Below are 25366 nucleotides of genomic sequence, written 5' to 3'. Positions count from 1 at the left end.
ATTCCCCAGATTGAATATTACGGATATAAAGGCAAGACGGGAAAAAAATACTTAACTACGATGAAAATGGGAATGACATATCCACCCCATTTGCCCCATTGTCGTCCCTAGTTGGATCGGGTTTTTTTTTTTCCAATCCTGCTTGGAATGGGTTAAATTGGGGCAAAGGAAAGGCCCATGAATGCTCCACCACCGGCCACACCAAAAACACACGCAAAATAAAAAGCTGGAGCCTTTAGACTAACAGGGAGTCAAGGCTGTGAAACATAGCTCGTAGCAGCCTAATCATCGTTTCTCTCTGAAAAATCAAAGGAGGAAACGAAACCATGAAACTCTCCTTCTCTCTGCCACCCAAATCCTCTTCAAAATCAAACCCTAAACGCAAACCCTCAACCACCGCCACCACCTTCGACGACGGCAATGGCAACCCAAACGACGCCGCTTCGAAACACTTCGTCAACGAATTCGACGCCTCCAAAACCCCATCCACCGACCCCAAAACCCGCGTAATCGCTCCGATCCCGAACGAGTGGCGGCCCCACAAGAAGATGAAGAATCTCGAGCTTCCAATCACCGAGCCCGGAGGCCAAGAACTTAAGTTCGAGGTCGAGACGCTATCGGTCACCGACGACCCCGATGCGAAGATTTCGTACGGTCTAAATGTGCGGCAGAAATTGGATGCGGAATCGGAGAATCGGGACGGTGGTGATGAACGGCCGAGATTGGGAGGTGTGGAGGACACTCTGCTTCAGAAATTTAAAGACGACTTGGAGCGCTTGTCGGATCACAGGGGCTTGGAGGAGTTTGATGAGATGCCGGTAGAGGGTTACGGCGAGGCGTTGCTTTCTGGGTACGGGTGGTACCCGGGTAGAGGGATTGGAAAGAATGCTAAGGAAGATGCGAAGGTTGTGGAGTATACAAGGAGTACTGATAGGCACGGGTTGGGGTTTCATATGAATCCGAAGGAGAAAGAGAAAAAGCAAGAGAAAGAGAGAAAGAAAGATGGGGATTTGGGTAAGGAGGTGAGGATTGTTTCGGGTAGAGACTACGTGGGTTTGAGGGGTAGGATTGTTGAGAAATTGGGCAATGGCAAACTGGTATTGAAGCTCTCGAGTAGGGGCAAAGAGCAAGAGCAAGAGGTAGTGAAAGTGAATGTGGATCAAATTGCTGAATTGGGTTCGAAAGAAGAAGAGAAGTGCTTGAAGAGATTGAAGGAGGCCCAAAGGAAAGTGGGTAGTGATAGTAAGCCAAGACGAGAAGAGCAGAGGGGTTATTCAACGTGGCTTGCCCGTCACATTCGAGTTAGGGTTATAAGCAAGGACTTGAAAGGTGGGAAATTGTATTTGAAAAAAGGGGAGGTGATGGATGTGGTTGGACCCAAAACTTGTGATATATCTATGGATGGGAGTAGGGAGCTTGTGCAGGGGGTATCCCAGGATCTTCTTGAGACTGCACTGCCAAAGCGGGGAGGATCGGTTCTTGTGTTGTCTGGAAAGCACAAGGGGGTCTTTGGCAATCTTGTTGAGAAGGATTCAGACCGAGAAACTGGTGTTGTCAGAGATGCTGATACCCATGAATTGCTCAATGTGAGTCTTGAGCAGATTGCTGAGTTTACTGGGGATCCCAGCGACCTTGGATATTGATTCATAGGTACTTTGAACCAGAATTCAATTCCCTTTATGCTGTATTTGTAAGCTGAAATTCATTGTCTAAATTTGTATCTCAGTTTCTCATGCTTTACCACAATTTGATTCCCTTTATGCTTTACTTTCTCCTTAAACTTAGAAGTATGTTGTCTCATTTTCTTCAGTGCATGACATTTCTAGTATTCTGAGTTTGATTACTTTGATCAGATACATATCTTTAAATTTAAGGTGTTTGCCATGATGTTTAACTTATGGGAATTCCACTTATGTACTTTTGTATACTTTGTTTAATTTCTTTTAACTTCCATCTATACCATCAGTCTTCATTCTACCAAATCCAACTTTCTGGGAGTTGTATGATGAGCAATTTGTGCCAATTAGAAGGGGGGTACTGGCACTCCTTGGGTTATGAGTTAAAATTCGTTAGTTATTTAATGATTGAACTTTTGAATCACGGAAAGAGAGATAATATCTCGATCTGAAAAGGTCATTTTTTTAACAAGTAGTAGTTTAAGAATTGGGTGATTTAAGACAAAAGAATGTCAGTTGATTTAGTCTAATATTTGGATTTTTCTGGATCTCTTTTGGTCTGCAAAGGTTGCTCTTTTTTAAGAAACCCTTTTTGCTTATGAAAATATTCTGCATAACTGGATTTCCTTTAGGATGAGAGTTATATCTTTGTACGTAGAAATCTGCTAACTGCTAAGCGGGAAGTAAAAGTCAAACAATGGACTGACATATAAAGCAAAGATAGAATCATTTTATATAACAAGGTCCAAATCTACCACCGTAAGAACTGCAACCTAATGCCCGTTTTCTTGCTTGTATTGACAGCATAGTATTGTCTCCAGTATCAAACTTTTTTTTCTCAACTTTCCCATCATTAACCTCAATCATGACCCAAAGTCAAACAGTGAGCTATCCTTGCATTGTGAAAGTAAGCAGTCAGAAATATTCGTGCAGTATGAAACTAAGTATCCTAATAGCAAACAGCTACCAAGACTGTCTCTCCTAAGTCCATTTGATCCTTAACCATTTTAAATATCACTGCCTTTTGCGTTTGATCTATTAACCTTACCTATTGCTTTGGCTTCACAAATCCAGATGCAACAGACTGTGTGTTTTAAGGTTATGGAATTTTGGTTGGCAATTGTGATTTTATTTCAAGTGTGCATCTCTCTTCTTCCAATCATTTGTATCCTCTTGGAAAATCATAAACTATGGTAGATTTTGGTCCTGAATCACAGCCTGATTAGATGAACATAAGATGCTTTTAGAGTATGGATCACTTATTATTAGAATCATTGGAAATCACTGCAAACGAGTCTAGTTTTGTTTCTTATAAGTAACTTCAAGTTAGAATCGTTTGCAAATGATTTGTAAAAAATAACCTATATAATAGATCCAAGACACATACATATTAGAATAATTTAAAGAAGTTTTAGCAGCCACAATGCTCTTCTCTAGGATTGTGTGTGATGCAACCTCAATCCAAGGTGCAACTGACAGCGTGGAAAATTTTCCACTTTTAGATATTCTGGAAGGTGGTTTGAAGTTACTTCACTTAAACGTGGATTTACTGGACAAGGTTTGGAACAACTACTACTGCACCTAGGTAAATGCAAAGGGCATTTATTGTCGTGAATTGTGACTTCTAATATTGATATCTTGCGAGCATGATATGGAGAGGCATTGTGTTGGGAGAACTATTGGGTCCAAATTTAATGGACTGTGCTGTTATACTGGGGAGAAGTTAGATTTTTCTGTATTGTTGGACTTAACTGCAGATCCAAAATGTTTAGCACGACCGTCAATGGTTCCTGCTTGTCTAATAGAGATAGCCCTTCAAGTTGCGATCCAAGTCATTCTGAAAGCAACATCTTTCATGTTATGCTTTCACGTATCATTGCTTGTAAATAATAGGTTTTTTTAATATTTATTTTTAAATTTATAAATCTTAACCACCTATTTCTGACTGCAGAGGTATTTCAACTTATCAAATTGCAGGGTATATATACATATGATATGGTGACACCATCCATCCAGGTTGATACCTTCTGTGTTAATGGGGGTCCTGACGGGATATATTAGTGGCATAAGGGGAAAGGTTGAATGCCTTGCAGAGGAAGATTTGGGGGAAAAATGAGACAGAGCTAGTAAAGCAGGAGATGATCAAAGAGAAGTGTTACCATTTATTCCTAAGGAGCCATATGATGTGATTGCAAGTGTTACCATTTCTACAGGTACTTATGGAAACGGCTTTCAATTTATAGGATATTACGTAAAGTATTCGTGTTTATTTGTGAGAACTTTAGGTATCCATGTCACTTCCTTTTGGACCTATGCTTTCAATCATGAAGACTAGCCTCACCTGATGTTTTATAGGTGTAGAGATTTTGATTGATGGTGAGCAACTGTTCAACCACTGCCATATGTATAAACAAGCTTGTTGATTAACCTAGGGAGTAGGGGTTTTGTGGTGTGCCAGATGTATGTCACGTTAGAGTATACTAAGTCTTGTTCTCTAAATAGTGTAAGACGCATGACGAGAGACAATCGTAACTTCTGTCTCTCCAGTTTAGGGATGTCGCAATTATCTCTGAGCATTTTATTTTCAAATTGTTTCTTAAATCATTTTTGCCGTTAATGTATCAGATTTGCTCGAGAATTCCTTATCCTGGTCCTGAAAACACAGAGAGGTACAAATCTTACTTGGTGGAATTTGGACATGTGGTCCAAACAGAATCATTGGCACCCTATAAGGTCGGATAGTCGGCTAACTGCAATGATGCTAATGTTTGGAATGTGGAAGGCTTGACAAATGAATTTTCTAATCTAGAACTGAGACTTGGAGTATAACACCTTGCTAGTTTCTTTGCAGAAGAAGCTATTATTGAGCTTGTTCCATAGCGTGTTAGTTATGTGCAATTTAAACCAACCCCTTTGTTCTAATCTCAACAATTTAGCCCAGAGAGTTTAAATTGGACTGCTCCTTGTGTTTATTATATTGATCCATCATATGCGCGATGCATGGATGGTGTGGTGGAAGTATTATGGAGAATTTTTCAGTTCCTATATGATTGCTATTGAGAGAGTTGCGGAATCTGAGTTGGAGAGAGCGGATTGGCTCCTCCCTTTTTGCACAAAATGTATTCTTTATCATCATTCTGTAAGCTCTCATATTTTTCCTTCACCAATTGCGCAACTTTATGGTCTGTTTTACATAACAATAAAAGCAAGGTGTGCATAACTCTTACGCAATAAGTTTCGTTCCCAGAAGGAAATCTTTGGAACTAGTATATTTTATAGCAATGACAAAGTGAACAACCAACAAAAGTCGTTATTAAGACGAACCATAGCTTCTTTTAGAGGAAATTCATAGAACTAAAGGGATCTTAGAGTTGTAACCAAAAAATAAAGAAGGATGTAAGAGCAAATGGAAACATCAAAACAACCAAGGAATGATTCAATGAAGGAAGACGAAACCTGGACTGCCGTTTAATGGTTTGCGTTTATGACAATGGAGCTGGGATGTTATTCATACTACTTGTTTTCGTGCTTTATACAAAGCATAAATGGTGGGGGTTTTTGGTTTTTGGGTAATCAAGCCCATCCTTGTATTTGAGGAACCAATCAACCCCATGCTGAATCTCCTTCCTCACAATACATCCATGACTCACTCTCGTCGAATGCCACACTCATAAGATGCGTAGTGTGTGATGCGACTAGTTTAAACATGACAAAGTATGCTATTTCTAATTGATTGCTTTCATGTTTCTGAATTCTCATATTAGGTTACACATCTGATGAAATATTGCTTTAACGAGGAGGACTAATTAAGATATTGGAGGATGCTAAAACGTCACCAGTCGTGGTGTTCAAAGAGACTAAAAGAGATATGTAGCATCTACGTTATCCGAAAATAAGAAAGATGAATGGATAATAAAGAGTATGTCTGCACATTGAGGATGAAAAACTGATTTGTGAGGTTATCCGAAAAAAAAAAAAAAAGATGAATGGATAATAAAGAGTATGTCTGCACAATGTGGATGAAAAACTGATTTGTGAGGTGTTAACGAAGTTGGTTCTTTGCATTGTTGAAAACTTTGACAATGGTGTACGAGACTATCCATCTAAAATGATATGTGTTGATGAGCCTCACTAATCCAGCGACTTCCACTCATTTTGCAGAGTTTACTGTTTCTTTGGCTTGCTGGCACTGAAGGTGCCATCTTTTCTATTCCCAACATGTTCTATCTTTAGTGCTTTCAGAAGGATTAAAGTTTGGTTAGTATGTTGCGGGCCACTCTTACTGAGTCAGTTCTCTGTTGGCTGAAATACTTCTCGTCAGATTTGGTGATGCAAAATGTTTCCTAATTTTGTTTGGATTAGTTTTCCTATTATTAACTTTCATAATTCAGCTAAGAATTCCTTCTTGTTGAAGGATCTCTTATTAGTTAATTTGCTTTCCTATTTCTTAAAGTCTACTTTTGCTTTTCCTAGACTAAAAAGGTTTTGCCTCTATAAATAGAGCAGTTTGTAATCTTTTAAGGCAGACTTGATTAATGACAATTTTCCTTACTTTAAACTCTCGGATTCCGTCCTTTTCCCTTCGTCTCTTCGATCTCTAATTCTTCTCCTCGATCTTTTATTTCTTATCTATTCTATTGCTTAAGTGTTTACTCTAATACCTACGGGTTGTTCTACATCAATTGGTAATCAAAGACTTCCCTCACTTTCGCTTGTGTCTGCACTCTGCCATGCACCCCAAACTGTGGCCAACCTCGCGAAACAATGTCATGCTGACAATATCGCCGGCATTGATACCCAACTCTCCAAGCTCAGCGCTGACCACAAAGAAGAGTTGTTATAGGCTCACAAACATCGTGCGATGATGGACCTTGCCATCAACAAACTCCAAAACTCTGTTCAGATGCTTATCAATCACTTTCGGGTTGGACACGCTGAGCCTTCTTCTACCTCAGCGGTGCTTTCGTACGCGCCGTCGCCAAAAAGTGGCCTTCTACCCAATCCATCGATAGATCAAAAACTCAAGGTCGTGCTATACGGCATGTCGCATGGCTCAATCGGCCTCTTGCTTGACACGCCCAAGGCTCAATTGGAGCCCCTCTTTTCTTTTGGGCCTATGCCACTGCCCCATTATACCTAGCACACAGTAGGCCCTCCTCCAATGACTACTCAGGCTCCTACCCCGCCACCCATTGTTAAGCTCATAATTTCATACATATACATGCCCTATTTACTTACTTCTTTTGCTTAGTTTCTTAGATTTCTAAGTTATTTGCCTCCCTTTGTGTGTTTTGTAGGCAAATAGAGCAAGAGAGCATAATTCATGCAATTCAAGCATGTTAAGGCCTAATTTGGATGAATGGATGAAGAGCTTAAAGACAAACTCATTTTGGCTACAGCCCCCTGCCAGTCCAGTTCCGTAGGTCATGTTGCAAGCTTTGTTTCAACAACCTAAATAGCTCTAATGAGGCCACATTCTTCATGAAAGTTGTTCCAATTGGTGTTTACTATAACATATCCAAAATTCAGCCCCATTGGATAAATCTGGAGTCCGTTACCTAGCAAACACAGAACCATGCTCAGGATGGATCTTATCAGCGCGGAAAATGGGTTAGCAATTTGTTTCGGCCTTAACTTCTTCCTCCGACCTTGGATTGGCCCAAATAACATATGGCTGGAAATAAGACATTCTGAACTTCAATTTCGAGTGCTTAAAGTCCTAATTTGATTAAGAGAAGCCCAAGTTGTAAGCCCTTGAAGTTGCTGGTCATGCTGACCTCAGCATGTGCTGGTTGGATGCTTGGTCATGGTGAGCTAGGTATGAGCTATCATTTCTGGTTGGAAGCTTGGTCATGGTGACATGAAGATGAGCTAGGGCTGCTGGTGGGATCTATTGGTGAAGTGCATCAACCAATTCAAGATTTTCTAATACAAGTGCATCACCCAATTTAGATTTTCTAATACAAGTGCATCAACCATTTCAGATTTTATAAAACAAGTGTTGTATGCATTAGCCATATTGAATTCAGATTTTCACTTCCCCTAGGCCTATAAATAGGGAAGTTCTCTAAGCTTGTAAACACACCCCAAGGGGGGGGAGCTCTCAAACACTTCTCTAGAGCTCCCTTCCCTTCTCTCCCTCAAATTCTCTTAATTTTGCTTTCTAGTTCTCAATTCTAGCTTTCCTTTTGCTTCTTAGTTGTAGTTTATTTTTCTTTGTAATGTAAATTCTTTTCTTAAGTTTTCAAGTTGAATTAGTTTCCAAGTTTCAATTATGGTTTTTGTTCTTATTCATTATGCTTATAAGTTAATATGCTAGTTTGAATGATTGATCACCATTTAGGCTTGCATGTTAGCTATCTTGGTTTGAATTAAGAGTATACACCATGCTTTAATTCGAATTGAACTATGAATAGGAAGAGTATGTATGGACATTCGACAACAGGGATTAGATACATGCTTGGTTGTTTAAATTGTTCTTCTATGCTTAATGGGTTCCTAATGCTTAATTTTAGGTTAGACAACAAATGATCAAATTAGGGAATTAGGAACACAAGGTTATGACCACACACCATGGCTTAATCATACTTTAGCTAGAATCAATCCATTAATCTAATTGAACTTGGGAACTTATTTGCTTGAGGTATTTTCTTTCTTCCTTGTTTTATTTATTTCCCTTCTTTTTCATTTCTGTTTTGTGTAGGGAAAATGAATTGAATCATTCAATCACCAATCCTCGTGGGATCGACCTCGCACTTACATACGCTATACTACCGAACGGCTCGTGCACTTGCGAGTATCACAAGTTGAGGATGCAGCTTAATCCATTTTGGTGGAGCTAAATCTACGCAACACCCATTCCACATGATCAGTATACTCATCATCCTTGCCATTTGACAACAATGTCATCCGCCACATCAAGCCTACTGCTCATACTTTTGATGGTCGTGGGGATCCTACGATGTTTCTTGATTGGGTTCAAGCCATGGAAGATTATTTCGCCTAGTACGACTTGACGGATGCTCATAAAATTCGCATTGGTAAGATAACACTATAGGGAGGTGCTAGACAATATTGGAATTCTGAGGAGGAGTAACTATATCAATTTGGACAGCTGCATGTGACTTTATGGGATGATATGAAATTAAAGCTTCACCAACAATATCTTCCCACCTTTTATCTTCAGCAATTGTATGATCAATTATGGACCCTTTCACAAGGAAGTTTGATCATTACTGAATTCCATGCTCGTTTTATTGAACACAAGATACGTGCGAGGATTCGTGAAGAACTCAACATCACTGTGTCTCACTTTATCCATGATCTTCGTGACGATATCAAGCATGAAGTCTGTCGGTTCTGCCACGTAGTGCTTGACGTAGTAGCCTCTTTTCGGCGATAGTATGAGATTTCTACTGTCGTGGCGCATGTTCCGCTAGTTTCGCTAAATGAGCCCAACATCTCTGTGGCTCTAGGAAAAAGAGGGAGGGTGGTTTCCCATTGTGTCTCCACCAAGACTTGTGCTAAGCGTAAAACCCCAGTTGCACTCGTTGCTGGAGATATCTTTGTTTCTAGGGTAGATTTCATGGCTTCCAAGTGTTTGTGCCTTACTGTCTCTCCTGAAAAACCTATGGAGTCTCCTGGACCCCTTCCTTAATGTGTTATTGGGGCATTCGTGGGCTTGGCATTCGACAAATGCTCTTGTGCCTGATCCTCGTGTTCAAGGTTAAGTGGTTGAGGCCAGTTTTGTTATTGTTGCTTGGTGTTTTCTTTGTTCTCCCTTTAGCTGATCCTTGATTCTCCGCTTGTTTCAATTACTATGGTTTCATAGGAGGTTTCTTTGTCAGTGTTGAGATGATACGGCATGCTTGGGGGACTTTTTTTTTTTCCTGGCTTGTTTGCAGAGTTGGTCTCTTCTTTGTGTTGCTCCTTGCAGCTTGTTCTCCTTTCATCACCATTGCTCTTGGATTTGGCTGGAGATGGGGTGCTTAGTGGTTGTTTCCTTTTTCTTGGCGTATTGGTGTGTTATATGTCGGATGCTCTCACTATCTTGTGGTTGTGCAAAGGACTATGATTTCATAGCATGACTCTTTTGAAAGTTGGATTGTGTTGTAGTGTTCTCGTCGGAGGTCTATGTGTCAGTTTGTTGTTTTATTTATCTTGCTCTAACTTTGGTCCTACATGACTGTTTCAGACTCTCTTATTAGTCCATGACATGTGTGGTGCTCTTTCCTACTCTGGGGTTTGTCCCTCATGAAGGTTTTAACAAGGCCATTGTTTCGTGTCATTCTATGTACGCTATCTTGATTCTATTAATGAATTCCATTTCTCAAAAAAAAAAAAAAAAAAAAAAACAACCAACTAAAGTCGTCAACCCATAGCTTTTTGAGAGGAAATTCTTAGAACTAAAAGGATCTTAGAGTTGTAACCAACAAGTAAAGAAGGATGTTAGTGCAAACAGAAAATATGAATACAACCAAAAAATGAACTAGGAAGAAATCTGGACTGCCATTATAGCATCTACAATCTTACTCGTTATTTTTAGTTCAAATTTAGCTAAAAACACTCTAAAGCTATTTTAGTGAGCTCTCTATAAATGCTTCAATTATCTTTTAATTCAATTTTTGACTCAATTGAAAGCAGAAAAATAACAAAAAATAATAGTTAGCATTAAATAAATAATAAAGATAATATTAAAATAAAGCAGCATTAAATTATAGGAGCTCCTAGAGGTCTCTTGTTTTTTTTAGTACAAGCGATTGGGGGATGGGGGTTTACACAAATATTCATTGGGTGCCTGCGGTTTCAAACCTCTGTCCGTATGAGTGGAGGTAGAAGAGCTCAACCAACTGAGCTACATCCCCATTGACAATTCCTATTTTAAGAAGTGGATAGGGTGTTTGGTTGGAGTTGTATTTTTTCAATGGTTTAGGGAGCCCATTGTAGATGCTCCCAAACACGGAAAATCCTTCAAAATTAAAAAACTCAGTTGTGCTACTCTATGCAAGTGTAAGTAAAATCCACAATCAAATTTAGAAAGCTACGTGAAGATCAAATTTCTCTTGGCTTTCAATCTTTGTATTTATGGGTTTAAGTTTGAATACATGTATAATCTTAGAAGTTTCATTTTCGAGAGAACCCATTGACACACGCCGTTTAATGGTTTACGTTTATGAAAATTGGCTTATTCATACTGCTTGTTTTTGTGTTTTATGCAAAGCATAAATGGTGAGGGTCTTTTGTTTTTTGGTAATCGTGGGTTTTTTGTGTGTTTAATATAGGTATTAACTTATTATTGCTCACCAATTTTGTTTTGATTTGTTTTATGTTGTGTTCGTTTTGGTACATTAACCTTGTAGTTGTTATGCCTTCCAAGTATGAGTAGTTGTACAACGATATTTGAAGAACCGATTATGAATTTATTTATGATATAGCAAATCACAACTTCATACAAAACGCAGGCCCATGCTGAACCTCCTTCCTCACAATATATCCATGACTCATTATAGTCCAATGACAAACTCATTTTCGTCTAGACATAAGATGCATAGTGTGTGATGCGACTAGTTTAAACATAGCAAAGTAAGCCTTTCATGCTTCTGAATTCTGATATTAGGTGACATCTAATGAAATATTGCTTTAATTTAAGAGGAATAACTAAGATATTGGAGGATGCTAAAACGTTACCAGTCGTGGTGTTAAGAAGAGACTAAAAGAGATAACCACCGTCTACATCGTCTGAAATTAAGAAGACATGGATAATAAGGAGTAGGTCTGCACAATGGGGATGAAAAGAGTAGTTATTATCTTCAGTGGTATCAGACGCCGGTGTTTCTTCTGCTGTCTATTGTGCTCCCAACCTATCCTATCTTCAATCGTTTCAGACAACGAGAATGTATCTTCTGCTGTGTCTTCTGCTCCTAACTTGTCCCACCTTCAGTGGTTTCTTCTGATGTCCCTCTCATTATGTTGGTTAGTATGCTCGTTAGGATTTCGTAAATGTAGTTTGACATCATGTTGTAAATACTTGTCTTTATTTTTGCAAGCACTCTATACTATCGGTATTTTTTTAGTGCTTATGTCAAAAAAATGTAATCTTTTGTCATTTTTTTGTTGATTCGGAACCATATGTATTTAACAATGATGGTAGTTGTAATCTGTTTATTGGTGTATACAATCATGCAATTATTCTCACCCCTTTACATGCTATCAAGTATTCTTGCCTTTTTTTTCTCTTATATTCAGATCTTCCTCCACTTACTTACCTTTTCTTGAGTTTTCTTAAAGTTTCTCCATGACCAAGCATGAATGAACTTTATGCCAAGATGGAGTTATCAGTATGGATATACTGGATCATAAATGGTGAGAAACCTTGTTCAGCACAGAATTTAGGTGATAGGTTAAAAGCCCATTGAAGTTCATATAAATATTGGAATGAAAACATAATCAACGATTATCTTTGTCGAGATGTACCATGTTTCTTTCTTCTTTCTTTTTTTGTTTCCTTTAGTTTGTAACAATTTCAGTAATCTAGGTTATCTAAAGACAAAGTGATTAAATACTCATATGGTGCATTTCTTAATTAGATTAATCTTCTCATAAATAGTTCTGCTGTTCATCAAAGTGACACAGTACCCTGTAGCCTCAAAAATTTGCAAAGAGAAAGGAGGACAAAACTAAAAGCAAGGGTATAAATTGACAAAGCCTATAGCCATTGATGGGTAAAGCAGCTATTGAAAAGATTACATGATGATAAAGTCACTCCCAATAAAAATAAATAAATAAATAAATAAAAACTACATATTATTGAAATCATGCTTTCTGAACTGAAAAACCAAGAATGAAGTCTTTGATTTCATCACTTGCAGCCCTATCAAGAGCTGTCCGCCCATCGGCATCTTTGATAGAATAACTAGCACCAGCTCTTAAAAGTTCTTCAATCTTTGGCTTGTCACCTTCAGAGGCAGCCATCAACAACAAAATGTCTACTGGGTGGATGTTTTGGCTTAAAAGAGCATTCATCTTATCATATGTACCTTCAACAGCGAGCATACCCATGTAGTTGAAATACTGCAATGAAGAAAGGCATAAGTCGTTAAATGTGGTCATGCTTGAGATGTTTGACCTCATGCAACAAATTCATGTTTCTGGTTGCAGCAAAACGAACGCTTTGTCACCTGCTCTCACCTTGACCCTGTTCTAGATTTAATTGCAAAAACTGAGAGTACAGTTCACAACCAGAATAGTGCAATGACACTGTTTAAGAAATAAAAAAGGTTCCCTTGTGAACACACAATTAAAGACATATGAACTGCAACATGACCATGAAAATGCCTTGTCCTGCAAATTCTCCTCCTACAAAACAGTGCAATGGATGCAGACGCACGGGGCAAAGCTGTATATAACTTGGTGCTAAATCTAAAAAATACTTCTATATGCAGGCCAATTCCACCATGTTACTGGTGTGATGTATAGGGGCCTCAAGCCTGAGAATTCTGAAAAGGATCATGTTTATGCATCCAATAGATGTTAGCACCAAATTCAAAGATTCCCTCTAATTCTATTTTGACGATTAGTACGACACAAGAGCAAGGTTTTCCTTTCTATTAATTTATATGTCAGCAAAAAAGGGTTTTGCTGTCTTAAGAACCGGTTTCTCGATGCACTTATGCAAATTCCTTTTTGGCGGACAACCAGAACTCAGAAAACTATGAAGAAAAAGAATTGCATTTTCACATTCCAATATGAAATTGCACAGCACACACACACCTAGTTAATTTATCTTCACTACAAATTTTCAATTATATATACATGAGCATCTGCCCGTGGACACAAATATTAGAGGCCAACAATCATCCTTCCCTCTTGAATATTTGAACTACACGGACCAAAGAATTCGATGCTTCACCTAACTGTGCCTTTATAACACCCGGAAAAGTACCATTGCTACTGCAATAAGTTTGCCAAGAACTTCGTTTCTTATATGTTAAATGAAGCTCTTAAGAAAAAAAAACATTCATTAAGACTACGCCCTTTTGATGAATAAATTTCTTAATCTCTTTTCTTCCTCTGAACTTCATTATTCTAGCTCTTTGCCCAAAAAGAAAAAAATATTCTAGCTCTCCCCTCTTTCTGTACCCCTTCTTATTTATTTATTGCAAGCAAATGTCTCCAAGAATCTAGAAAAATAATTAAAACTTATTTCCAACTTAATTTCGATAAGAACACATAATTATAATTACCCTTAATTTATGCATTTAAATAACTTTATAAGTTCTAAAATGTTTAATGAGTTCTCAATTTCCTCAACATCTTTTATTACTTGAGGATAAAGTCATTAATTTAATAATTGATGTAAAATTCACCTCATTATATTTTATAATTAGCTGGAAACAAATATTTTGTTTGAACAATCCTTGTTCTTAATATTTTATACATTAATAGAAAAATGCTTCCCAAACATAGAACAATTTGTGATCACCAAAAGTCATTCACCCACATATATACACAGATACAATAACATGTAGAGAGAGAGAGAGGGAGAGAGAAAAGAACCTGTTCAACATCATCTTTATCAAAATCATCACGGGATTGGCTTCCATAAATACCAGCACCTTCAGCATCTACACCGTTTTTCCCGAATTTAAACCAGCACTTGGCTCTGGACCCGTTGGAGGGTCCAAGCCCGAGGGGCCTGACCCACCCGAGCCTATTTCGGGTACCCACGAACCGGGTGTTGAATTTCGTTGAAGAAGGAAAGGACTTGGAGGTGATGGCAGCAGCAGCAGCAGCACCAGTACATGGAATTGAAGCCATTGCTGAGTTTTCAGTTTACTGTCTGTGAACTTCTCAGCTCGATCACTCCTCCTATCCACTCATGTCTAAGTGCACTGGAAATAATAGACTGTGCGTCATCTTTTCACGCTATCCCTACAGAAGCGATCTCAGTCGTTGATCTAAAATCAGTCGATGGTGAGTTCGTTGACTTTTATGTGGGTACTCATTGTTTGAAGGCCCTAAATTACAAATCCATTGGATTAATGCTGAGGCCCAATAGTTAAAATTTTGTCAATTTTATTCTCGATTTATACTAAGGCTCTTTAGATCAAATTTTGTCAATTTTATTTTAACCAACTGTAAATCCCCCGAATCAACTTATATTTGGCGAATTTAACCAATTCAAATGATTTTGTTTGGTTTTCACACTTGAAAAGTGTTACCTAAGCTCTTTAGATCAAATTTTGTCAATTTTATTTTACCTAACCATAAATTGCCCGAACCAACTCAAATTTGGCGAATTTAACCAATTCAAATGATTTTGTTTGGTTTTTACACTTGAAAAGTGTTACCTAGGAGTGAATCGAATGAAATGACAATTAGTTTGGTTTGATTTAGTTTGATCTAATTAGAAACCACCTAAACCAAACTAAATTGCATATATTATTTTTTTCACTTTTCATTTTTCTTTATTAGTATGTTTCATTTCACACACTAACATCAACCATAAATAAAATAAAATAAAATGTCGAAAACGCTTCAAATTTCACATCATCTCTCTCAAATTTCTTAATCTACAACCGGAAGAAGTTTTCTCAACTATAGTTCAATTGACAGTATGCAATTCCCCTTGATGTATGTAAGAGATTATAAAATATTTATTCAATTATGTAGAAAAGGAAAATAACTGAAACAACTCGATGAATAAATCTACGGTTGCAATTATGCTACAAGTTTTAAGCCAAATTCGAACTGTCAAATTACTATTAGAGCTCGTTTGGGAGTAATTATGGAGATGTCAATAATCACTTTAAAATCACTAAAAGTGATTTTTTGGAGAAATCCGTGGGATTTGCTTCTTCCCATAAGCCATAATCACTCCCAAACAAGTATTTAGTTTAGTTGCAGTTGATATTTGTGACCCGTTCTAACCCATTTTGCTCAACCAGTGTAGGAAAGTTTTTCTCCTCATACTGACCCATTTTGCTCTGCTCTTGACAGACAGGTTCTTAATTGTTCTGCATGGAAAAAGAAAAAGAAAAAGAAAAAGGCTCAACTCTATTGCTTTCCAACTTCTTATTTTATGAAATATCATCTTATGGCTATGCAAAGCTTCAATTGACCCACCTGCACCCTTAATTATATGGTTCTTCATGTCATACCAAATTCTGCTAGTAATTTATTTCTACTTATTCTTGCTGATGAAGAGATGTAACAAGAACTGAGAAAATGAATGCCCTTCTCCTCAAGTCAGGGGAAAGAGAAAGAAATTCACATGGTGTGTATCAAAAAATTCTATCATATATATATCTTTCCCATGACCCCTTCAAAGGTGATGATGTAAACAGAAAAATGAGATAGGACCAGCAAAAGCAAATCGACCCCCAAACTTCAAAAGCTCTCAAGTGCCATTCAAGACAAGAAAAGAACTTAACAACTTACTTGAAAAAAGCAAATAAAATCCAACATCGTCACTTTTACTGATTGATTTGCAATACAACATAATACATCAAACTAAAATTGTTCCGCAACATCCGACGGTCATAATGAATCCAATACATAATCCAAGTATGGAAAACTACATTAAATCAGTAAATGAGACCCAAATGGTCAAATTTAAAAATAAAATAAAATGGAGAGAAAGAAGTTGTAGTAGCTTAAGGGATTCTACCTTTTTATCTGTAAGCACATGAATGAGGTGAGTATATAACCAGCCAACCCCACAAATTCTGTTCACTTTAGATAAAGAACACAAGGCAAAGAATCGTTGTGAAATAGCAAGGCCAAACACCAGATGTCCCAAAAGAAAAGCAATTACCTCACCAAGACTCAACTCAAAACCATCTCTCTTCATCCACAAGCCACCCCCTCCACTCCAATGTATAAATCCAGCACCATTGCCAGCAGAGATGCTGCAAAAATGGCTGCATATGCTCCTGTGGAAATAGGCACCAGAGGCACTGTTGGATCCCTCATAATGAAAGAAATTGAGCACTTCAGCCGCCTTGAATTAAGCAGCAGATGTAGCTCACACAAGCCTCAGCCACAATTTAAAGACATGGTTTCCTCGGGCAGTCATTTGAGACCCGCTTGTGAATCAGTGGTAAAAACACAAAATAAGAAAAAGCGACGCACTAGGATCCTACCAAGCATATGTTCTATGGTGGAAGTTTCAGACAGCAATCGACCAATTGGGATTTCTGTATACAGTTACAGGAATCTAAGATCTGATGTGAAGAAATTACCAGGTTAGACAATGCTCTCAGAGAGCTTTGAGAAGCCCAGCTTCTTCAGTCGATTCGTTATAGGGCCAGCCCATGCTCTATCTGAGTTCCCACATTTTAAGTCCACAACTTCAACAATGTTAGGTCCTTTTTTACTAGTTTTCTGCCTACTAGGAGTTCTATCCAGACCAACATTATCAGAGCTCAGTATCGGGATCTGACTAGTCTTTTTGGCATGAGTTTTTGTTTTCTGTGAAATTTCAGGGCGTCTCTGATTAATGTAGTTGCTGGTTCCACTGCTGCTAGCTTCATCACATGATTTTTTTGGTTGTAGCTTTTTCGGAGTAGTAGCACCACAGGGAACAGAAACAGAAGCTGTTTGATGTTTACTTCTGGAAGATGCAGGCATCGGAGGTGCAACTTTGATGGACTCTAATTCTCTTGTCATTAGGGAACTGACCGTCCCAGTGGTCCCAACCCTGATGGATCCTCCACCACCCTTTATAGCTTCTAGTGTCTGAACCATGTTTCTTCTAGTCTCCATCAAAGGTATGAGCAGACACCTTGTAACAGGAATTTTCTCCAGTAGAGAGATGTTACAACCAACTCCGTTCAAGAGCCTTTCCTGCAACAGCATCAGCCAATGCTTTTAGATACAATTGGTGTATATGAACAGCGATGTAGCTTAAATTTCAGATTGTAAGTAGTGTTTCTCAACAAATTTATGGTCAGTCTTAGAAGTACAAATTTATAGATATTTTAAAACCTCATTCAACTGCAAAGTTCCTGGTACATAAACCACCCTCCAATAGATAGAGATGATCACGTACTGAAAAAGAAAAGGCAGACTAAAAGAAAAGGCAATTAGGAAAGTATTATGGCTATGGGTAACATCAGTGGATAAGGCAAGGGTTTGGAGAAGTGTAAGTAAAGTATAAACTGTAAAGTGAAATCACTATTTATGCTTTTTCCAAAAGGAAAACTGCATTCTAGACGTTAGCTAATCTCATACAGCAAGAAATGAAACAAGTTTAAGTCATTTTAGTATCAGCTGTTAAAGAGGGAGATTCAGAAAAACCTCTTCCAACCTCCTAATCTCAAACCACAGAAATTAGCAAAACATGAGGTCTAATGTCTCTCAGAAAAGACCTCTGAAATTATAATTCCATAAACCCATAAAACCAAACCTTCAGATTATGCAGTCAATCTCCCCTCCCTATTTTTCATCTACTGTTCAAATTGCACCAGAACATACTTCCAAGTTCAATCAGAGAGGAAAAGCAAAAGCTTCCAAGAAAAAAGACAACCATGGTGCATCTAAACTGAAGAATTCACACTCAGGAAAAATGAAAACTAATTACTTTGTCTAGTCCTTACTATGAATGGCCCAGAAATAAAGATCACTTCAGTCCTTAACAAGCATCAACAAAATGAAGATCTATCAAACCCCAATAATTCATTAAATGCACAAATTAAGGCATGAACAGTCAAACCCTACAAGCTACCAGAAATGCACTGAGTGATGATCCCCACTATCCATAACTGGACAACTGATAGTGATGACCAAACATTAAGATCCACAATCAAGTAACAAAGAAACACTGATCAGATGTTAAGAAATTAAGAATACTGAGATAAAAATACCTACCCACAACCGAGGGAGTGAAGCTAAGCTGACAGAAAATCCGAACCCAACAAAGAAAGAATCAATTGAGATTATTAATTAGACCCATGTGAAAGAAACTGCTGAAAGTAAGAAATCTCAGAGCTTCTTGGAGTTATATTCAACACAAGGATCATAATGCTACCTTTAAGAAACATATCGAATCTCACTTCAAGGCACTTGTCTGTTTTTATTTTAAGCGAGTCAGAGTCAGACAGTCAACGGAAATCCCAACCAGTAAATTTGATACAAATGATTGGTATGGATAGGGTTCTTCTTTGAATTACCACATTTTACCTCCGGGGTTTTGTGTCGGGGTGCATTAAGAATGGACCACGGCGTTTTAATTTCCTTTATGGAAAATAGTTCTCTCATTATCAGATAAGTAGGATCTTCTATATTTTGTGTCGGGGTGCATGCAAAAGTTTTTCTTTTGTATTTTTGATAAATTATTTTTGCATATGTATCAAACTATGATTTACATAAAGAAGGAATATATCCTTACAAGTAAGGAGACAAGTAGTATCCTTTTCTTATAGAGTAGAGACAAGTAGTATCCTTTTGTTATAGAGCAAGGTTTGGCTACTTAAAATTAAGGAGAGCTACTCCCCACAACCAATGGGGTTTTGACACTTGTTAAATTTAGGGATGGCAATGGGTTGAATCAGGGGTGGGTATGTCATTTCCATCCTCATCCTTGTTAAGCATTTTTCCCCATCCCTGCCTTCATACCGGTAATATTCAAATCGGGGATTCCCTATCTCCGCCTTTATTGGAGAATGAGTTCCTCGACCCGCCCCATTACGATAAAAAACCAATATGAGCATAAGATATGTATCAATTCAATTGTTATTAACTAAAAAGCTAGACTATTTAAAAAATATATATTAATACATGTTAAAATTACATGTCCAAGACATGATCATCACTGTAGAGATAGCACCACCATCACACATTTGAGTTGGGGATTAGAATACTATTCCCGCCCCTCCCCGAATACCATACCCGAAAAATTCCCCAAACCCGTAGGCATACCCATTTTTTATCCTTCATACCCGACCCATTAGGGTCGAAGCCCTGCAAAGACCCTTATCTGTGGGGAAAATTGCCATCCCTAGTTAAATTCAAGCAAGCAACATTGACAAAGTTTCAACAAAAAAGAAAAAGAAAATTTAAAAAATTTAATATGTGTCAAAACCACATTGGTTGTAAGGAGGAGTTCCTCCTTAATTTTAAGGAGCCAACCTTTTTCCTTTCTGATATTACACTTCACGTTGTATTTGGATTAGGGAAATAAACTTGGAATTTTGACAAAAGTCAGAATTTCTAAATTTTGGTTTTTGTCAACAAAATTTCTAAATTGACATAAATCAATTCCTGTGTTTGAATTTAAAATAAATAAATAAATCTAGAAATTCCACGTGGAAAAAGAACATGGAATTTGGAGGTCATCAATCCCAATTTTAAATTCTATCTAAATAGTTGTCATTTATAAAAGAGATTTTCTATTTAAACCCCACACTTCTCTTTGTTCACCCCAATACTTAAATCATTAAGCTGTAAGTTTTACTATTGTGTAAAAAGATAAAAAAGGTCATCCAACTTAATAATTAACCCTAGTACATCTATACACACACCACACCACTCTTCATATTAAGTTTTAGAAAAATACAAACTCCTCTACGTCCTATTTAAATTGAATCAGGACAGAGGTAAAGTATAAATTGGATTAGATCAGGAAAAGCTCCTCTACTTGGAGAGAGGTAAAGTTGTTCTCTTTCTCTAGAAAGTATTAAATTTCGGGTTTGGCGTTCCATTTGTTTGTGTTTTTTTCTGCTGGGAACAAAGAAAATTGTGGGGTTTAAATAGAAAATCTCTTTTATTTCTTATTTTTTTAGTTTGGGGTGTATTTAAGGGTAGTTTGGGAAGATAGTGGGGTTTTCTTAGAAATTGTGAAAATTTAAATTAAACAATGGGGTGAACTTAGAACATGGGGTGAACTAAGAGAAGTGTGGGGTTTAAATAGAAAATCTCTTCATAAAATTCTAAGATGATAAACGTTAAATTCTGTCTTTAAATCCGTTGGCCAAATAAGAAACTTTCTATAACATTAATTTCCATCATTTTAAATTCCATTATTTATGAATTCCTTAGTACTTTTAAATTTCCTCATCCAAACACATAGTGCTTTTAAATTTCCTCATCCAAAGATTTTGCCAGCATAAATTTAAATTATCCATTAATCTAAACATTTGATTTTTTGTGGTGCGTTTTGGATAAGGGGATTTGTGGGGTGGATTTGAATTTTTCGGGCCCAAATCTAAGTCACAATGTTTGGCTCTAACTTAACTGCATGGATTTGAATTTGACCCAATTCCATCCAAAATTGTAAAAGTTTAAACTAAGGAACCATCCAAAATTGTAAAAGTTTAAACTAAGGAATTTCAAGTACCATTATAAGCATGTTTAGTTTTTGGGAAAGGGTATTGGAATGATTCCAATTCCTGCTTTTCATGTGTAAACACTGGGTATTGGAATTATTTCAATTACTGACTTTCCGCTCGTTTATGTAAGGAATCAAAAATTATGTGGGTTCCACCTTAAAATATGTAATCGAATACCCTCAAAATCGAGAATGGGATCAACTATGGGGGAGTAGTTGATTTGATTCCAATACTGATAAGTGAATAGTTTCTTATATTTTTTTTATACCTTTTATATTTGATTTTTGTTGGGAAAGTTAATTAAAAAGAGCATTATTACTTTACTTTCCTTATTTTCAGCTATTTTGCGCTCTTGGAAGGGTTTCAACAGAAAATTGACTTTTCGAATGAATTTTAGCGCAAGGCCAATTGGAGAAGAAAGCTAAGACATTGAAGATCATGGGGTTCATAATTTTCTATCAAGCCAATTGCTCTTAACTTGCAAGTCAAGACAACCTAAATTGAAATCCCTTCAGAACTGCACTGCTATGGAAGATTGAAGAGTTGAAGAGTTTTCCGATTTTTCCTAGTGTCGTGCGATATATGCTTGGAAAGCTTAGAGATCAAACTACGTTTATAATATTGTTCCAGGATTTTATAGGAAGTGGAATGACCCTAAAACATGCGTGCAAGTTGGCTGACCTGTTTTCCAGTCAAAGAAGGATTCTTTCCTAGTTTGTTTTCTTAGTTGTTTAGGATTTTGTTTTGTTTTAGGAGAGTTTTTCCAGATATTTTAAGAGTAGGGTTCAGTTGTTTTACACTATATAAGGCATGAAAGAAACATTAAATTCTAGTTATATTTGGTCACAAAGATAAGGTTACAAGTGACCTTTAGGCCACTGAAGCTTTAAATTTAATCTTTGAGCTTTAACATAACTAACCCCAAGTATCTTGAGGCTTGGTTTAGATTGTTCCACTCCTAGACATTCTAGACTAAGAGAAAGAGTATAAATTTTACCCTTGAAGCACTACTCAAGGTTGACATCCTTTGAGTTGATCACCTTATGGAAGGCCTTCTAGATTCACCAAATCACAAATAGAGGTAATCTCTAACTTTACCACACAAAGGAAGATGGAGGATATGATGCAACCTAGGAAGGAAGGATGCTAGTGTTCACTTCCTAGGGTGGCCGGTTTTGGCTAGGTGAGAGGAGCTTGATGGTGTTCTAACTCCTTTCTTGAAACTAGCTCAAATACCCTAACTTTTCTCAAGAGACAAAATTCACTTAAATAGACACACAAAAAGGAGATATTGGTCATATTGGTAACAAAAACCCGTCTTGGTCATATTGGTAACAAGAAAACAACCTATTATCTAGGGAAGCCTCTAGAACGGATGTGGGAAAAATGACCTATTCGGATAAAGACTGGCCCTATTAAACGAAAACACCAAGAAATGTAAGTCAAAATAATTCAACATTAGTTTGTATCTTTTGTACAACACCAATTCATACATTTCCTCTTTCTTTTTTTCTTTTTCTTTTTCAGTATTTTGCAGAGAAACATGAGCGATGAGACTTTGAGATGGGACATACTCATCGTCTTATGAGATAGAGTGTTCGAAGAGGTGTGATACATTTTGATACGGTTCTTCGAAGAGGTGTGATACATTTTGATACGGTTCTGGACTCCACTTTATGTGCCTAACTGTTCATTGGGAGAAACATGAGGGTAGGATGGGTTCCTAAGGATATTGAAGCATACAAATGTCCTGGGCATTGATCATATCCCGGGCATTAATCATGTCCATCTTTTGAGGCTTAATAGATGATCTAACCCTAATAATTCAAATCCCTAAATAGCCTTAAATAGTACATCAATCAAATCCATAATAGCCAGTTAATGATGACCGATGAGTAGGTCAAAATACGGATACACCAAGAAATGTAAGTCAAAATACTTTAACACTACTTTGTATCTTATGCACATCAATTCATACATTTCCTCATATTTTGCCGAGAAACATAAGCGATGAGACTCTCATATTGGACATATGCATCTTCTTATGAGATAGAATGTTCAGAGAGGTGCGACACATGTTGATATAGTTCTTGATTCCACTTCATGTACCTCACTAGTTTTTACATACGACCACAAAGAATTTTGGAGAGTCCAAAATTCATAGGGAGAAACTTGGGGAGAGAATGGGTTCTTAAGGATACTAAAGCATGCATGGCATTGTTGATGTCCATCTTTTGAGGTTCAATAGATTATCTAACCTTTATAATTGAAATCCCTAAATACCCTTTAAATAGTACATCAATCAAATCCATAATAGCCAATTAGTGATAAGTAGGTACAACATGAGAGGTCTCATCTGATCAATCTAATGATTAGATTTACAGTATTTGTGAATGTAGATTAAGCAATTATTCATTATCTATGCGCTTTTTGATTTGATTCAATCTAATAATTAGATGTAGACAATTCGTAAATTTGTATATTGTAGATTAAGCAATTATTCATTATCTCAGTACTTTCTAATTTATCAATCTATTGAAAAGATCTAACGACTACTTAAGGCTTTATTTTCTGTATTAAATTATAACCCAATTTGAATTACGAATGTTCAAAACTTAGAGCTCTCATTGGGAGCACGTGATATTTTGAACTTTAGGCTCATAATGGGTCCTATCAATGACCAGGATGATACAGGTTAGCATATTACTTACCCATTTTCTTCTTTTCTTATTAACCTAAATACATATCATTATTTTAACTATATTTCATCGAAACAGATACTATATTGGTGTTGAGCCTTCTTAGCCACAACATGTGTTGAGGACTTGTATAGCTCTCACACATGAACTTAGATTATCTTATTATCTCAAAGCATGATAACCTGTCTTGGTTGTATTGGTAATAAGAACACAACCTATTATCCATAGAACCTTGTAGAACTGTTGTGGAAAAAAGGGCTTATTTGGAGAAAGATTGGCCTTATTATACGGAAACACCAAGAAATGTAAGTCAAAATACTTCAACACTACTTTCTATCTTATGCACATCAATTCATACATTTCCTTTTTTCTTTTTTCTTTTTGTATTTTAAGGTGAAACATGAGCAATGAGACTCTCATATTGGACATACTCATTTTCTTATAAGATAGAATGTTCATAGAGGTTCGATACATGTTGATAAGGTTCTTGATTCCACTTCTTGTGCCTCATTAGTTATAAAAAACATACGACCACAAAAATTTTTGGAGAGTCCAAAATTCATAGGGAGAAACTTGGGGAGAGAACGGCTTCTTAAGGATACTAAAGCATGCATGGCATTGTTGATGTCCATCGTTTGAGGTTCAATAGATTATCTAACCCGCATAATTGAAATCCCTAAATAACCTTAAATAGTACGTTAATCAAATCCTTAATATCCAGTTAGCAATGAGTAGGTCTTATACAATAGGTCTCATATGATCAATCTAATGATTAGATTTACAATATTCGTGAATGTAGATTAAGAATTATTCATTATCTATGTGCTTTTTGATCTGATTCAATCTAATAATTAGATTTAGACTATTCATAAATTTGTATATTATAGATTGAGCAATTATTCATTATCTATATACTTTCTAATCTATTAATCTAATCTATTAATCTACTGATTAGACTAACGACTATTTAAGGCTTTATTTTCTGTTCTAAATCATAACCCAATTTGAATTACGGAGGTTCAAAACATGGAGCTCTCATTGGGTAGAACGAGATATTTTGAACTTTAGCCCCATAATGGGCCTCATCCGTGACCAGTGTGATACAGGTAAGCAAATTACTTATCCATTTTCTTCTTTTCTTCTTCTCCTAAATAAATATCATTATTTTTACTATATTTCTTTGAAACAAATACTATATTGGGGTTAAGCCTTCTCAACCACAACATGTGTTGAAGCCTTGTATAGTTCTCACACATGAACATATCCTATCACCTCAGAGCATGATAACCCATCTTGGTCGTATTGGTAATAAGAACACAACCTATTATACATGGAAGCATGTAGAACTGTTATGGAAAAAGGGCATATTTGGAGAAAGATTGGGCACATTATACGTAAACACCAAGAAATGTAAGTCAAAATACTTCAACACTACTTTCTATTTTATGCACGTCAATTCATACATTTTTTTCCTTTCTTTTCTTAGTATTTTTCGGTGAAACATGAGCGATGAGACTCTTATATTAGACATACTCATCTTCTTATGAGATAGAATGTTCGAAGAGGTGCGATACATGTTGATAAGGTTCTTGATTTCACTTCATGTGCCTCACTAGTTATGGAAAAACATACGACCACAAAGAATTTTGGTGAGTCCAAAATT

General features: G+C 36.9%; 3 protein-coding genes across 5 annotated transcripts; 1 reads left to right on the top strand and 2 right to left on the bottom strand.

Annotated features, from left to right (window-relative positions):
• The first annotated feature begins 99 nt into the window (after positions 1 to 99).
• Positions 100 to 4839, top strand: MOS2 (D111/G-patch domain-containing protein). Of its 3 annotated transcripts, none has more exons than XR_015835126.1 (3): positions 100 to 1650; positions 3628 to 3889; positions 4302 to 4839. XR_015835126.1 is itself a non-coding variant. In XM_088251644.1 (2 exons), the coding sequence occupies exon 1, from the start codon at positions 327 to 329 to the stop codon at positions 1641 to 1643; it is 1317 nt and encodes a 438-aa protein (XP_088107770.1). In that variant the 5' UTR covers positions 103 to 326; the 3' UTR covers positions 1644 to 1650; positions 3654 to 4293. The 3 variants fall into 3 exon arrangements, 1 of the variants encoding a protein (XP_088107770.1); XR_015835125.1 differs by having other exon boundaries at positions 103 to 1650; positions 3654 to 3889; XM_088251644.1 differs by lacking the exon at positions 4302 to 4839 and having other exon boundaries at positions 103 to 1650; positions 3654 to 4293.
• Positions 4840 to 12360: 7521 nt separating this feature from the next.
• On the bottom strand, positions 12361 to 14547 carry GDC1 (Ankyrin repeat family protein). Its single transcript, XM_021959912.2, has 2 exons — positions 14232 to 14547; positions 12361 to 12746 (listed from the first exon to the last, which is right to left on the bottom strand). Exons 1-2 carry the CDS (start codon positions 14490 to 14492, stop codon positions 12489 to 12491), a joined length of 519 nt encoding a protein of 172 aa, XP_021815604.2. The 5' UTR covers positions 14493 to 14547; the 3' UTR covers positions 12361 to 12488.
• Positions 14548 to 16129: 1582 nt separating this feature from the next.
• Positions 16130 to 18749, bottom strand: LOC110758141 (hexon). The gene is made up of 3 exons (XM_021959944.2): positions 18546 to 18749; positions 16919 to 17522; positions 16130 to 16609 (listed from the first exon to the last, which is right to left on the bottom strand). The coding sequence occupies exon 2, from the start codon at positions 17439 to 17441 to the stop codon at positions 16923 to 16925; it is 519 nt and encodes a 172-aa protein (XP_021815636.1). The 5' UTR covers positions 17442 to 17522; positions 18546 to 18749; the 3' UTR covers positions 16130 to 16609; positions 16919 to 16922.
• Between the last annotated feature and the right edge of the window lie 6617 nt (positions 18750 to 25366).

Source organism: Prunus avium, chromosome 4 (genome assembly GCF_965620075.1).
Source record: "Prunus avium chromosome 4, drPruAviu1.hap1.1, whole genome shotgun sequence".
NCBI classification, from domain to species: domain Eukaryota; kingdom Viridiplantae; phylum Streptophyta; class Magnoliopsida; order Rosales; family Rosaceae; genus Prunus; species Prunus avium.
This window is presented reverse-complemented; position numbering and strand designations above follow the sequence as displayed.

Excerpts from the sequence above, each read along its gene's own strand:
- MOS2 (XM_088251644.1), top strand. The coding sequence starts at position 327 with ATGAAACTCTCCTTCTCTCTGCCACCCAAATCCTCTTCAAAATCAAAC.
- GDC1 (XM_021959912.2), bottom strand. The coding sequence starts at position 14,492 with ATGGCTTCAATTCCATGTACTGGTGCTGCTGCTGCTGCTGCCATCACC. Across the intron at positions 12,747-14,231 it reads ATAAAGATGATGTTGAACAG|TATTTCAACTACATGGGTAT; the intron begins GTTCTTTTCTCT and ends TCTTCATTGCAG.
- LOC110758141 (XM_021959944.2), bottom strand. The coding sequence starts at position 17,441 with ATGGAGACTAGAAGAAACATGGTTCAGACACTAGAAGCTATAAAGGGT.